A 14,628-nucleotide genomic window follows, 5' to 3' on the forward strand; every position below is an offset into this window, starting at 1 on the left:
CAAACAGCAGCATGTTTTGTGTCGCTTTCCACATGTGGAAGGACATTAACGCCAACTTTTAAATTCCCCTCATTAGTCAATAGCTACGGATTAAATAGCAAAGCCCGATACTTATGTACTGAAACCAACTACTTCCGCTTGTCAGCTTAAGTTAAAATGTTACATTTTTCCCCTGATTATTTTTTTATCTTTTTTTTTTTTACTGAGTTTGTTACAAATATTCAGGTTAAAAAACTGTCCACATTATTTTTAATGAATTATGTTCACAAAGTCACATGTGCAGTACTCTGTACAGCTTGCATCCTTTAGGACAAATAATTTGAAACATTAATATTTCTTGTTCAATACTGAGCTGATAACACCTCTGTATGTTGTGACCAGGATGCAGCAGCAGACTGAACCTCGACTGAAACCTGCTCCATCATCTCATCTTTGCAGATGTCCATTTATAAAGCATCAACAACTCAAAGGTAAACATAATAGAAAATGTGTTAGTAAGGCCTTTAAAACAAATAAAAAAAATAAACAGCTGTCGGCAGAACTGTAGGACTGAACAACTTCAGATCCCGAGTGTGTGAGGACAGAGAAGGATCAGCTCTATTTCAGTTTTGAGAGATAAACTTTATATTTCAGTTTGTGATGATTCTGTTCTGTTTGTGATTACAGGAGCTGACCTCAGATTCAGACCTCAGCACCACCCAGTGACAGCAGACAGATCATCCTATATCTTCAATCTTTGTAGTAACTCCAAAATTAACTGAAGAAAACAGTACAAAGGTTAAAGCACCACATGTGCTGTCAGTGAAAGCTGCAGTTGTTTTATTGATAAATTTAAAGACAAAAAGTCAAAAGGATTAATCACCCCTGTAACTGTGTCACAATACATCAGCATTAACAGTACCTCAGTTTGGTGTTTCAGAAAACTGCTGATCTCAGACCTGCACAACTTCTGATTTAAACACTGAATGTAATCAGCTACATGAAGAGCACATGATGTTTTCTCTGACACAATTAAATAAAACCTGATTAAAGTCAAAGGTTGTTACTTGTATTTGAACTAAAAACTTGTGATCTGGAATTCTTTCACTGTTTTTTGACAATAGTGTTATTTATCATAAAGTAATTCAGAGTCATTCATACCAGAGTAACCAGTGAGCACAACATATATTTAACTTTCTACAGGACTTAAAGCTATTACTATAGCTTATAGCTATAGCTATTACTTAACTGCACTACTGTATAGTTCTGTGTAAATAATCATTCTGTACATATGATAATTTTTAATCCTACAACTGTTTATAACTTGCATAGTTCACATTTCTGTATAACTTTATATCTCAGATTTCTGTATAGTTTTTTTTATTTCATATTTATATCCTGTTCATAGCCTGTACATAGTTTGTACTCACTACAGCCTGTACATACTTATAGAATATTCTTAACATACTTCATACCATGTACATTGTAACATACCATAATAGACCCATTTCTGTAATATACTTACATATCTATACTATTGCTAATATATATTGTAATATATCTATATCATGGCTAAAGCACTTCTGGATGGATGCAAACTGCATTTCGTTGCCCTGTGCATGTGCAATGACAACAAAGTTGAATTCTATTCTATTATATTATGTAAAAGTCCAGACCCTCTGAGGATTATCTGAGTACTTCTAACATTACACAAAGCAAAGGTCTCCATCAGTGTTCATGAAATGCTGGGTTTATCCTTCTTGTGAGGGAGCTGCTGGTGAAGATCACGAGCCCTGCTTGATCCTGGCGACGAGTTTCAGTCTTCCTGGTGTTTCTGAAATGATGCCTCTCACTGTGGGTCAACAGAACTTCTGGCACAGGACAGCTGTAATGAAAGAAATTGAAGAAGTTTTGAAAAAAAAAAATCTTGGAAATGCCCTAAATGTGAGAAGCAGATTTTGTATTTACTTTTCTTTTGCCAATCAAGATAACAAAGTATAATTTTCACCATACAATTACTAACCTTGTCATGTCTGTTTTGGGCTCTGGGCTCGTCCTTCCCAGCGCTCATGAGACTGCTTTGCTGCACTGTGGTATGAGGTGCTAACCTGTTGACAGTGTTGGGAAGGTTAATTTTAAAATGTATTCCACCAAAGATTATAGAAGTAATGTATTCTGAATACTTTACAACTACATGAATGTACTATTGCTGTGTGATTTATTACTATTACTGAAGGCTACTCGCCATACCAATACCAACTAGATGTTAAAATCTTAATATAAATGAGTAACAGTAGGTGGACATTAGGTAAGGCTGCACTTTTTGCAGCGATCTCGTGTAGAAAACTATTCAGCACGTATATAAAACAGGTCAGCGGCTCCGAACCGCAGTAAAGGGACCTCTGGCTAATACGTCCGGTTCGTGTCAGGCTCGTAGCTGAAAACTAGCTTTACTTTGTTGTCTGGGTCAAGTTTGCTAGGAGAGACAGAGAGAGGCGTTGAAAGGCTGCTTATTGTTTCGGAGAAAAACACGAACACTGTGTACAGTCGAGTCTTAACAGCTTACTTACAGCTGGGCTCGTCAGGCACTCTTTTTGGCTTTAGTGGTTATTATTATATTTACATGCTTCCAGCTCCCGTTTCTGCTCCGTGACAGCTCGTACTTTTCCTTTTTCTCCCTCCCTCGCTCACAGACACATAACGTGTATGGCAGTCCATTCTCCCTGCAGCACGGACTACACTGCCCATGAGGCTACATTGTTTAGGGCGATGCCTGTAACACTCTGCTATTGCCTTCATATTAAATACTTTTTGTATAATAATTTTTAGAGGCTCTTATTGCGTGTTTTGTTTGGGTTTCCACTGGCGTGGAATTACCAAAAATAGAGAGACCATAGCCTAACATATGAAACAGGAAAATACCGCCATGTAATCCATTTATTTCAACAAACTAACTGTATTCTCAGTATCACCTATTGAACAGTAACTGTAACGGATACATTTACTCATATTTTGTATTTTAAATACGTAACGCCGGTGCATGTATTATGTTACTGCCCAACACTGCCTGTTGAGATCCTGAGATCCGCTCCTAGGGCCTCCAACTCCTGAAGAGACACGGGTGTCCCTAAATTTAGCAAATATTAGCTTCAGGCTAGCTTGCTACGACGAATAGGCTAATACCAGCATTTTACCACAACTTCACCAGATGTAGCTAAAAAAACTAAACTAATGTCCAGCCCAGTGGGACAGCAAGAAAAGATGACAAAAAATTATTACTTACTTGCGGTTTGGAGGTTCAAGCTGAAATTGAAGCAGCCATTGAAAGACGGGAAGAGAGAAAGATGGCAGCTTGGTCAGCACTAGTGGCCTCTATCCGGTTGTTCAGTGATGACGCGACGAATCCTACTTCCGGGTCTAAAGTAGTCTGTGTTTAATATGGCTTTTGTGTTGTTAACATGTTTAATGTAATGTATTTTCTTCTATTTGATCTCAAAAAGCTCCTAAAACAGTCAGTGATCACTGTTGACCTCCCTCGGCTTTTATTACCACTAATCATTTATTTAAGCTCAGTTTTTAAAACCTTAGGATGTAACTACAGCCCAGCCCATGCAGCAGTATATGAACGACTAACCTCGTATTGTGGATGGATTATCTCAGTTGTTCTCCTGGCTGAAGTTTGGTCCTTTTACAGCATCCTGCCATGCGATTACATTTGTTCCTGACCACCGAGAACACTCACGTTAACTTTTATCGAGTGGAAAAAAAGTTAGCTTGTTTATATTATGCTAACATAGCTGTGTCGCTAGCGGTCACGTAGCACATCATTATATACCAGCTAGCCCAACTTCAGTAACCCTACAAACGTCACTGCCGTTTAGTTTTCTGTCTTCATTTATGCTGGAAGTGATAACAGAGCTGTACGTTTTAATTTGTTTCCAAAACCCCGCAGTCAGGACATGCCATATTGTATTTAGATAGAAGCTAGCGAGCTAACTCCCTGCTAACTTCTAACTCCGTTAAATGTCATAAATTCCGTTTTCATGGATGCCTGGATGTTAAACTCAATTGTTACACCTGGTAGAGCAGAACGCTGATCATTTTATTAAAGATGAAAGACTTTAGACAGTTTTTCAACTCTCAGTAATGCCATAGTGATCGTTTGATATATGGACCTGCAGCGGAGTTTAGGCCCAGACACGGCTAGTGACGTCAGACTGAACAATCGGATAATGTATGCAAATACATGCGGGCCGGAAACCGCGCGCCCCCGGACGCCAAAACAGTGCCAGCAGATTGAAACTGAAAAATGGTTTGAAAACGAAAAAAAAAAAAATTGTAAGCGAAAACAAAAAAATTACAGTTTCAATTAATTGTTTTTCACTATCAATTTTTTTTTCGGTTTCAATACAAGATTTTTCAGTACATTTATTTCAGTTACAATATTTTTTTTCGGTTTCAATATTTTTTTCGGTTTCGTTTCAAGGTGGCATCGTTCTGATTCCATACTCCCAAGGCTTCAAAATAGTTTTAAACAACAAAGATTTAATGGATAACGAAAACATTTTAGTTATTTTCAACAATGTTTATGTAGTGGAGATAATTTGTAACATATTTAGAGTAACTTGACATAATAGTCGGGGTTCCTTTTAAGAACAAAGAAGGAAAAACTGTAAATGTGAATATTATCAAAGAAATCCTGTTTCTGACCAGAGCTTTCCTCCTGACACTCAGACGACCACATTTTATTCATACCTGATTTCACTTCAAGTTTCTCTTTCTTTTGATTTATGCAACACAGTACACACAGAGGCCAGCCAAGTGAAATTAACTGTGTGTTGTGACCACATGGGGTAATTGGGATTATTATTATTTTTTGTATTATGTTTAGTTGTTGTCCCTGTGGTTTTCCCGTTAGTTTTTAAAATGGTTTTCTCAGTGTCTCTATAGGCTCGGCTGTCTGTCATTTGGGGAGTTTGTTGAGTGATGATATGATTTTGCGAAGCATTATTTTTGAAGGAGTTCTGTTTAGCTGACCTCTTTTATGGGTCCACTTATTTCTTAAAATAGCTTATTTTTCGGTGATTGTGTATATTGACATTATTTTTGTCATTTTGGGGGTATTGCAAAAGCCACATTTTATAAATTACACCCGTACCTGTGCATCCTTGGCTTCAGGGTCCCTGAAAAGTAAGAAAAAAAAAGTAAGAAAAAACAAAACAAAATCCCATGTCACATTAATCTTTTGTTCTTTTTGTTGATTGTTGTAGAAAATCATCAATGACTGGACATTCAAAGGTGTCTCACATAACAAGAAAAATAACAATGATAAAACTTTCAGATACTTCACCTTGTTTTCTTAACAAGTTGAATGTTTTAAGTCATGTTAATTTAAATTTGTTAGTTTCAACAAATCTCTAATATTAACCTCACTTTTTTAACCTTTAACGGCTCTAATAGACTGTGTGCGCCTTAGCATTTGCTACTTCCAGTGGGGAAACTCCCGTAGAGCACTTTGTTTCCGGTGTGATATTCACGCCTTGTTTATGGTCGAACTTTCCAAAACAAGTTAACCCAATGGATGAATCATGCGGTGATTTACATATCTCGAGATGTCTTGGGCATTTACCATTTATTTATCTGTAGATGATGCTCATCGACTTGAACTCAATTATTCTACACTAAGAGCAGAACAATTAAAACCATATATTGGATTTGTGAAATGTTTAAATAAAGGTTCATTTAATACATTTTCATGCATCTGGACCACAGTAGAACAGATCTCATACTACGGTCCAATTTTGCTTTATTAGCCGTTCTTGCAACTTTAAACTTTGTGGGGGTTTTTTCAGTTGTTCTCACTTCCAGCTACTGTACATCTGACCTGCATCCTGTGTAGATACCTTCATAGAGAGGACATTAAGTTAAACTCCTCTGAGATATTAAATTACACATTGTGCGACAGTAGGGGGCACTGCATTGTTTAGGGGTTTGTTTGTTTTTTTGCATTAATGCAATTAATTAAATCTATGAATGAGATACTTGGAAATTGGTCATAAAACCTGTGCAGAAAGCAAAGAAACACAAGATTAATCCAGGTTAAAAAAAGCAGTACAGAGAGGGGGGAAAGCAGTGGCCAGGATTATAAGAGAATATGCATTTGCTGTTTTGGTCAGTATTTTAATATATAGTCAAAGTTAGCAGCCCTTTTGCTTTATATTATCTGCTCTTGATGGATTTAAGCTGTATTCCCTGGACCAGAGATCTGAGTAGACTTCAATCAACAGCTGACGGTTTGTGTTATTGTTGATAGTTAATATCATCAACTAATAGGGTTCATTTGCTTCAATAAAGTGTATTTCATGTAATCAAATGCTTTTCGTCTGCTTTAAGGTGATCAGAATTTGAAATTTGAGATGCTGTATCATTTAAAGCAAGTTCAAAGAAAGTGCTGAAATCTGTCTTTATTGAAGTTTCACAAATCACAGAAAGTTTTCATAAAATCGTTGTTTTGTTGTGCTTTTGTTCTGCTATCAGTGTGGAATAATCAAGTACAGGTTTGAAATGTCAGGGTTGTGTAGTTTTTGCTCTGCAGCAGATCAAACATGCTTTATCAATTTCCCTAATCGGAAGTTACAAAGGCAAACCAACTTCAGCCTCGTATTAAAATGCACATTTGTGTGGTAATGTTATAAAGCTGTTGTGAAATCTGTTTATGTTGTCCTAGTAAGGCTACCATGAGGGCAGCCACTAGAGGTCGCTAGAAGACCGGTGTGTATATGTGTTTTCCAGAAATTGATGTAGCCACGTACACTGCTGCTTCAGTTCAATTAAAAAGCGGTTCGTGCTTGAGAACCCTGCGTCTTATTGCCTCCGAACATGACAAAAGCCATGGGTCACTAGTTGAAAACTTGAGGATTTCTTACCTTGTATAGTCCCGACTGTCATCAGCTGATGTGGCAAATCGCTGCAGTCCCTGAGTCGACTGATAAGACCCGAGCTGCAGCCTGAGCTCGTCGAGCTCCCCTGATATGGTTTCGTATTTAACGCGATGCTCCAAAACTCCAGGTCGCTCTGTCTTTTTCGAAAAATTATTCCAGTGGAATAACGACGGGACAACTTTGGGCTGAAGACAACGCTTCCCACAGGAAGACACGAAGATGTCTCCAGTCTCGAAATGCCGACTACACACTCTCGAGCTGGTGGTAACAATGAAGCCGTGCCTTCTGATTTTCATCAGCCATTGTGCGCGCAATTCAGGATCCTTGGGAAAGCAGTGGAAACTTAACATCTTGTTAAACCTCCCCCCAGCGGTGCACAGCGGGACACAGCAGTGGTGGGTGTTCCCGCCTTCTGCTCTTTGTAGCTTAACGCGATCTTTCCGTTTTCGTGTTTTGGACATGATTTTGGTGTCTATCTTCTTCGCAGTAGCGGCAGATCGCAATATAAAGCTGCCGGAAATGTACAACTCTACATCCGGTCTTAAAACAGGAAGTTAGCGTTTTCTCGTTCACAGGGTCATTTCCTTTCCTCACCGATCTCCCTGCACCGAGCAGCAACAGGAAAAAACAAACCCTGCACAGTCCTACAAAGCTAGCTTTAGTTCTTCGTTGTATTTCAGGTTTACTGAAGGCATTTTAATCGACCAAAGCGAGCGCGTGGAACACCTGGGTCCCTCCACGGACGGCGGGAGATTAATGGAGAGGTAAGTTTACACTGTTTGTCGAGATCAGCGCGGAAGCTTCCAAGAAAACATGAATCCGTGACATCTGGTTAAAAAACGGAATTGTAGACTGGCCGATGGTTTCCACACAGCCTACAGCAGATCTACTGCTCTAAAGAAAACAATCTCCCTTTTATGGAAGCCCGTTTCCGCCACTAAAAAAAAAAAAAAAGGATACTTAACTCGAAATTTCGAGTTATCTTTCTCGAAATTTCGACTTATTTTCTCGAAATTTCGACTTATTTTCTCGAAATTTCGACTTAGCAACTCGAAATTTCGACTTAATAACTCGAAATTATGAGAAAAATAACTCGAAATTTTGAGTTATTTTCTCATAATTTCGAGTTAGCTCTGCCAATCAGTAATCTATGTGAATGACGTCATTTCCGTGTTACCCGGAAGCTGAAGCCCTCAGCTACAAATGCTACAGAAATGCTAATTATAGATACGGATCATGAATTCACAAATTGCTGAGTATTTTAAGCGTGGCTTCACAAATGAGGAGATTCTTGCGTTATTAGCTGAATCACATGGCATTACTATCAGCCTCCGTACACTTGAAAGGATTTTACACAACAACCGACTTTGGCGCAGAAAGAACAAAACAGAGGTGGGAGAGGTGGCAGCTTTTATACAAGCACAATTGGCAACCTCAGGACAGTGTCATGGGTATCGTTGGATGCACCAGAAGTGTTGGATGAATGGCATTGTTACTGACAGAGAAACCGTTCGTCTTCTGCTCCGTTTATTCGATGGAGAAGGTGTGGATTTGAGGTCACGTAGACGACTGCGGAGGCGAGTGTATCATAGCAGAGGCCCCAACTATGTGTGGCATATCGACGGCTACGATAAACTGAAGCCATTTGGGATTGCAATCAGTGGATGCATTGACGGATTTTCAAGGAGTATAATATGGCTAGACGCTTACAAGACAAATAATGACCCGAGAGTAATTGCTGGCTACTTCATGGATGCCGTGATTCAACAAGGTGGTTGCCCTGATCGAGTGAGATTAGATCTAGGAACAGAAAACGTCCATGTGGCTCACATGCAACGATTTTTGCACTTTACAGACAATGAACCAGAAAGAGAGCACGTCATATTTGGAGCAAGTACAGGAAATCAACGCATTGAAAGATGGTGGCTAATCTTACGAAGCCAGTGTATCCAGTACTGGATTGAACTATTTGACAAACTAAGAGAGGATGGCCACTTCTCAGACTCTTTCTTGGACAAATCATTGGTCCAGTTCTGTTTTCTTCACATTATACAGGTGAGTTTACATAGGTGATTGTGTAAACGACATGTATTGTAACTGTTTAATTTGTAACAACTCACACGGCCTTTGTATATTATAGAAACATCAGATATATTAAAGTACACGTGAAAAGTAGTGCTTTTTTTTTTTTTTTTTTAACTGTTTTGTTAAAAAAAAAATTCCACATATATATCAAGGAACACAATTATACATTATAACACATTGATTATTTATGTGTTTAGGCCTCTCTCTGTACTCGGTTAGCATTTTTGGTGGGTCAAAACTAAGTAAATAAGTATCTGTCTGTTCATGATGTGTGTGTGTGTGTGTGTGTGTGTGTGTGTGTGTATAGGTATGTGTGTGTATATATATGGATATATATCATTAATGTAGCTCAAAGCTAAATTAATGGTGTGTAAGCTAAGAAAATCAATGTAGAAGTTAGTTGTGCTTTTGTACATTAACATTTTCATATTGTATGCCTGAAAATGTTTCTTTTGTTCATTTTGTTTTCATCTAGGAAGAATTAAATGAAGTTGCTTTGGCCTGGAATGACCACAGAATGCGCCCAGTCCACAACTCCCGAAGTCCTCATGGCCGACCATCTTTTATGTATGCCCTCCCAGACATTTATGGCGCGAGGGACTGTCTCAAACATGTCAATATGGACAAAGTTGAAGCCTGCCTTGAAGAATGTGTGTTCAAAGACTTTCCATGTGAAGAGGATGTCTTTCATCTCTGTGTAGAACTCATGTCAGAACATAACCTGGACTTCTCAGATGATGTGTTTCATACAGTGGATCTGTATGTAAAGCTAAGGCAGTTGATGCTTACTGAGTTGGAGCTTTTGCCTTAAAGGTTAGACATCGTTATGCATTTTTAATTCTGTATTTTCATATTTAAATTGTAAACTTTTATGAGTTATTAATTTTTGGATGGTTGTCGTTTTTGGGGCACACATACATGGGTTTTGAGGGCCTGAAAATGTATTTCACGAACAGGGCCAATTGAAAAAGGCTATAAAAATTGTATTTAATTTTTGGAGGGTTGTTTTTTTTTTTGGATGGTTTATTTCAATTAACAAACCAATTTTTTGTTTTAAAAGCCTTATTATTAAAACATATGTAAACATAATGTCTGTTAGACCTGCTATTTGGAGGATATGCAGCGCATGTCACCTTGGAATTATGATTTCAACTTTTTGTAAATATGCTTTTTCATCTTTCTTTTTATTTGAGTAATTATTGATGTTTTGAAATATCTGGTTATGTAGCAGTAAAAAAAATTTTCACTGTCATTTTTTTCACTGCTGAGACTTTTTATATATACTGACTGTTTTCCTGATTATGGGCAATATAATTATATATTTTTTAGCATATGGATAACCTAACTGAGTGAGATTTATGGACCTTTTTTTTTTTCGGATTGCGCCTCAGAATAATAAAAACCCAGAAATTACCAAAATTAAAGATGTAATTTGTCTCATTGAACACTTTATTATAAAACACAGATCTTTTGCCATCATCTTGTCTTAAAACAAAATAACTGTACTGTATTTACAGTAACACAAAAAACCTTAAAGTATTCTTATAAAAAGCTAATTGCAAGCACAAGACTTGGAAAAAGTACGATAATACACTCAACAAAAATATGCAATATGTTTTGCAAAAGTTCAATTATTATTAAAAATACAAAAAGAATGGGACAATAAAAAGAGATTGAGGATAATATGGCAAGATCTGATAACAATATCCTACAATTAAAGAATAAGAACGTGTGGTCTAAAACCACTATGAAGCAAATACATTAGGCTCAAACATGAAAACAGAAATATAGGAAAATATCTTTTAAATAACTACCCCATCGGCTATGTAGTTTTGAAAAAGGGGGCTATGATACACAGGGGTTTTTTTCCATTACAAAAATCAGGAAAAGCCAACCAAAAATCAACCTTCAGCTAAGCAATTGCTGATTTCACAGAAATCCAAAATAAAAGCATATAGGTGTGCCTTATGGCCATTCAATTTAGCAAAAGTCACCATAACCCAGATGGCTAAACAGAACTGTACAAACATAACTGTAATAAAATACAATGATAAAGTAAAACCTGACTTGTAAACTGTAAAATGTGTGCACGATGATAAAACATGTAGGAGATATTGCATATATCTCCTACATGTACTATACACTACATATTGCAGGGGTCTCAATCTCTAATTTTCTGGTGAACCACTACAATACATGTCATCTTTTGACATTACATTAATAAAATTTGACAAATTAAAATTAACCTAATGCATTTTTTAAAGTTGATTTTGGATTCAAATAATAGAAAAAATGAATAAAAGGTGGAAAAACTGCTTTCATTGTTCACATGCACACATGCTGACTGAGGAAATGGGAATGCTTATAAATGGTCTCCAGACTGCCACTCTGAGACCTCTGCGGAAATGCATTTCACAAGTGTTTAGAAAAATATTGCCTCAGTTGTAATAGGAAAACACAGAAACACAAAGAAGTACCTCAAATTGCATTACAGTGGTATTTCACCAAATACTTTTTCTTGGAACTCAGTTTTTAAACACCTGAAACCTTTGCTGTGACATTCACATGGGAACACTTTAGTCTTAGTTCACAACTCAAATATAATCTGTTGTAAAACAACAATGGCTTTTAAGCCATTGTCCGTGAATCAAACCTTTAGATAATGTCCATAACCCACACATTTGATTCCAACACACTGTTCATCTCCGATCTGAAGTCAGGATAGCTGTCATAATTTATCGACAGCTCCAGTACACACCCACATGTGTGTGCCACAGGTCGTCTCTGGAAACCTTTCAGTTCGTTAAACCCAATGATGATGTTCTTTCCCAGATGTAAATCTGAACCTGTGCAAAACCTGAGGAACAAACACAAATGTTCCTTCTCAGCATTCTTCACATATGTAGTTAGATATTTCTGAATCAGCTTCTGGTGAGCCGTCATTGTTTCAGGGAAAGTGAGACACTTGAGAACTTTTCTCAGAGTTGGTTGGAGGGTTTCATAAACTGAAGATAGATCACAAAGGCTTTCCCATGCAGTGCTGAGTGTTCTTGCCCACTGTTCAATAACATAGGCAGGCTCTTGGACAAGTGTTTTGTGTGCAAGCTCCAATAGGACTTCAGTGGCATTGCAGGCTGTTGGTATCTTTCTGCAGCTGTGGTTATCAAGTATGTCTATAAGTTCTTCTTGGTCCACGGTGCTAAAGTCTGATCGCCACGCCTCTAACACTGTACGCTCAGAGTCAGGCATGAACTTAAGGAAATTCTCCACAATATCACTCTTTACATATCCAAAGGCAGCTTGTTCCAGAATGGCAGGTGCAATTTTCACAGGCAGATATTTCTCTCTAACCCATCCAAATGCAATGATTCTGCCCACACTCTCCCACTCCGGTTGCCCAAGATCATGCCTTAAGAAGGGCACTTTGTAAACGTTTCCAGTGGTGCACTGGTCATAGAATTCTTTCCAGAATTCTGAAAGACAGTCTCTCACAACTCCCCCATCGTCATGGGCCATTTCAGGTGTTCCATCAGGCAGTAAGACCTGGATTTTGATGTCGACATCTTCAAGGTCCTTATCACTAAAATGTGAAATGAGCTCTGACATTACCTGCCCTCTGTGGACCACCACTACTCTCCTCACTCTCTCACTGGATGGACCAGGTTGTGGAGAAAAAATCAGGGTGTCATCCAAATTTATTGGCTCACTGTCAGAAAAGGGGCCAACAAAAATAATGTCACTGCTGTGAGAAGTGTTAGCGCTTAGAGACTGCGTGGAAGATTGTGGAAGGTTATCGTTTGGAGTGTCTTCAATGTATGTCACATCATGGCTGATTGTTTCAAATGGAGCAGATGTTTGGACTGTAGTGACAGTAAAAGAAGAGGTTTGGTTTTGAGGACTCGCTTCAATTTCTGAAGATGGATGCAAACCTGGGTTGGAGCTCTGAAGGCTGTCATTTTGTTTTTTCTTTGTGGTGAGGTAGAACCTGAGGATATTAAGTTTTGTGACATGATAAAGTTCTCCTACTGTCAATGCATCATCGACTATCATCTCTTGATAATCCTTCAGATCACAGTCAAAATCTGTTAAGGGCCCCTGAATGTTTCCTCCATCTGGAAAGAACAGGCCTGTTGCAACCTGTAATATGTCCCTTTTCTTGGCATCCTTGCAGATGTCTATTTTTCTTGTTCCTCCTCCTCGTCTAGCTCTAACCTGCTTGAAAACCTCAGTGTCTTCATCATAATGCATCCATCCTATTTCTATTTTTCTATTTCTCTTCAGAGCATTTCTTTTATGGGTTGTTTGGGAATGTTCTTCTTGCCGTGTGCTACTGCCATCCTCTTCAGATAATTTTCTTTTGGACAGTTTGGATTTCAGCCGTTCAAAAAGCGCTGACTTGCGGCTGCTGCCCCTCCGTCTGCAAAATCCAAATACTGCTAGACGATCACCGTATGATGGCAAATAAGTCTTCAGCTCCTCATCTGTCATTAGACTTATGACACTGGCATCAATCTAAAGATGGAAAAATAATTTAATTTATTGAAACAACCAGCCTTGAAAATACAATTCTATTTTTAACTTAAGAACAATGAGGAAAAGTTGCATTTCAACCAGTATCTTGTTGGAATTAAGTACCTTCTCATTCTCCAAGGTCTGTATAATTTCCTCAGAGACTTCTCTTTGTTTCAAGAATTCAGTCAAGTCTCCCATGCTGTAAGGAAGGATGTAAATTAAAATTACAAAATTAAAATAAAGCCACCATATTATCGTCAAAGTATCTGTGCCTACCTACATTATGAGCTCTGACTATGGTGGAGAAGTGGGAACTGCATTTTTAAGTGTCCATTTGCACTGTAACTACAATCAGCGTCACAATACAGTCAATCCCACATTTTCTCAGTTGTCTGGTTACAGTTTTATTGGTTTTGTTCCTTATTTATATAGTTGTCAGTCATATTCCCTGTTTTGGGTGATTTGTGATTTTGTTTTATACAGTGCTGTATACTTATTACGCATGCTTTCAGCAAAACGTCTGTTTCATCAGACGTAACAGGTGTCATTAGCGTGTAACAGAAACCTTATAGGTACCTTTGGTTAACCCTGACGTTGCATTCTGTTCAACTTTGTATGTAACAATCGCTGTCACACTGTTTTTATATACCTTTTATCCAGTTATCATTTGTAGGAAGGCATTCAAAAGTGAAGAACCTGGCGCCATTTGTTGTTAATACAGCAGCTCACGACACGATCCAGTTTTGAGTGCGCACCCCTTTGCGCCATATCCTTCCGGGTAACAAGGAAATGACATCAGCCACGTAGATTTCTTATTGGCAGCGCTAACTCGAAATTTCGAGTTATTTTCTCAAAATTTCGACTTATTTTCTCGAAATTTCGAGTTATCTTTCTCGAAATTTCGAGTTATTTTCTCAAAATTTCGAGTTAATAACTCGAAATTTCGAGTTAATAAGTCCGAATTTTGAGAAAATAACTCGAAATTTCGAGAAAATAACTCGAAATTTCGAGAAAGATAACTCGAAATTTCGAGTTATGGATCTTTTTTTTTTTTTTTTTAGTGGCGGAAACGGGCTTCCATACCCTTTGGTTGTGGTCACTAAATGACTAA

The 14,628-nt window shown here is 37.9% G+C and overlaps 2 protein-coding genes across 2 annotated transcripts; one reads left to right on the top strand and one right to left on the bottom strand.

Moving 5' to 3' along the window:
• The first annotated feature begins 8,067 nt into the window (after positions 1–8,067).
• Positions 8,068–10,158, top strand: LOC146635317 (uncharacterized). Its single transcript, XM_085345459.1, has 2 exons — positions 8,068–8,975; positions 9,481–10,158. Exons 1-2 carry the CDS (start codon positions 8,157–8,159, stop codon positions 9,814–9,816), a joined length of 1,155 nt encoding a protein of 384 aa, XP_085201585.1. The 5' UTR covers positions 8,068–8,156; the 3' UTR covers positions 9,817–10,158.
• A 914-nt stretch (positions 10,159–11,072) lies between these two features.
• Positions 11,073–14,262, bottom strand: LOC146635318 (uncharacterized). Its single transcript, XM_085345359.1, has 3 exons — positions 14,167–14,262; positions 13,641–13,716; positions 11,073–13,517 (listed from the first exon to the last, which is right to left on the bottom strand). Exons 2-3 carry the CDS (start codon positions 13,713–13,715, stop codon positions 11,661–11,663), a joined length of 1,932 nt encoding a protein of 643 aa, XP_085201485.1. The 5' UTR covers position 13,716; positions 14,167–14,262; the 3' UTR covers positions 11,073–11,660.
• Positions 14,263–14,628: the final 366 nt, after the last annotated feature.

This window comes from Diplotaxodon limnothrissa, linkage group LG3, assembly GCF_057381915.1.
Source record: "Diplotaxodon limnothrissa isolate DT_005_m linkage group LG3, D_limnothrissa_male_GT1.1, whole genome shotgun sequence".
In the NCBI taxonomy this organism is placed as follows: Eukaryota; Metazoa; Chordata; class Actinopteri; order Cichliformes; family Cichlidae; genus Diplotaxodon; species Diplotaxodon limnothrissa.

Bases quoted from the DNA above. Each gene is read 5' to 3' on its own strand.
- LOC146635317 (XM_085345459.1), top strand. From the start codon at position 8,157: ATGAATTCACAAATTGCTGAGTATTTTAAGCGTGGCTTCACAAATGAG. The intron at 8,976-9,480 runs GTGAGTTTACAT...GTTTTCATCTAG, and splicing joins GTTTTCTTCACATTATACAG to GAAGAATTAAATGAAGTTGC.
- LOC146635318 (XM_085345359.1), bottom strand. From the start codon at position 13,715: ATGGGAGACTTGACTGAATTCTTGAAACAAAGAGAAGTCTCTGAGGAA. The intron at 13,518-13,640 runs GTACTTAATTCC...TTCCATCTTTAG, and splicing joins AGACCTTGGAGAATGAGAAG to ATTGATGCCAGTGTCATAAG.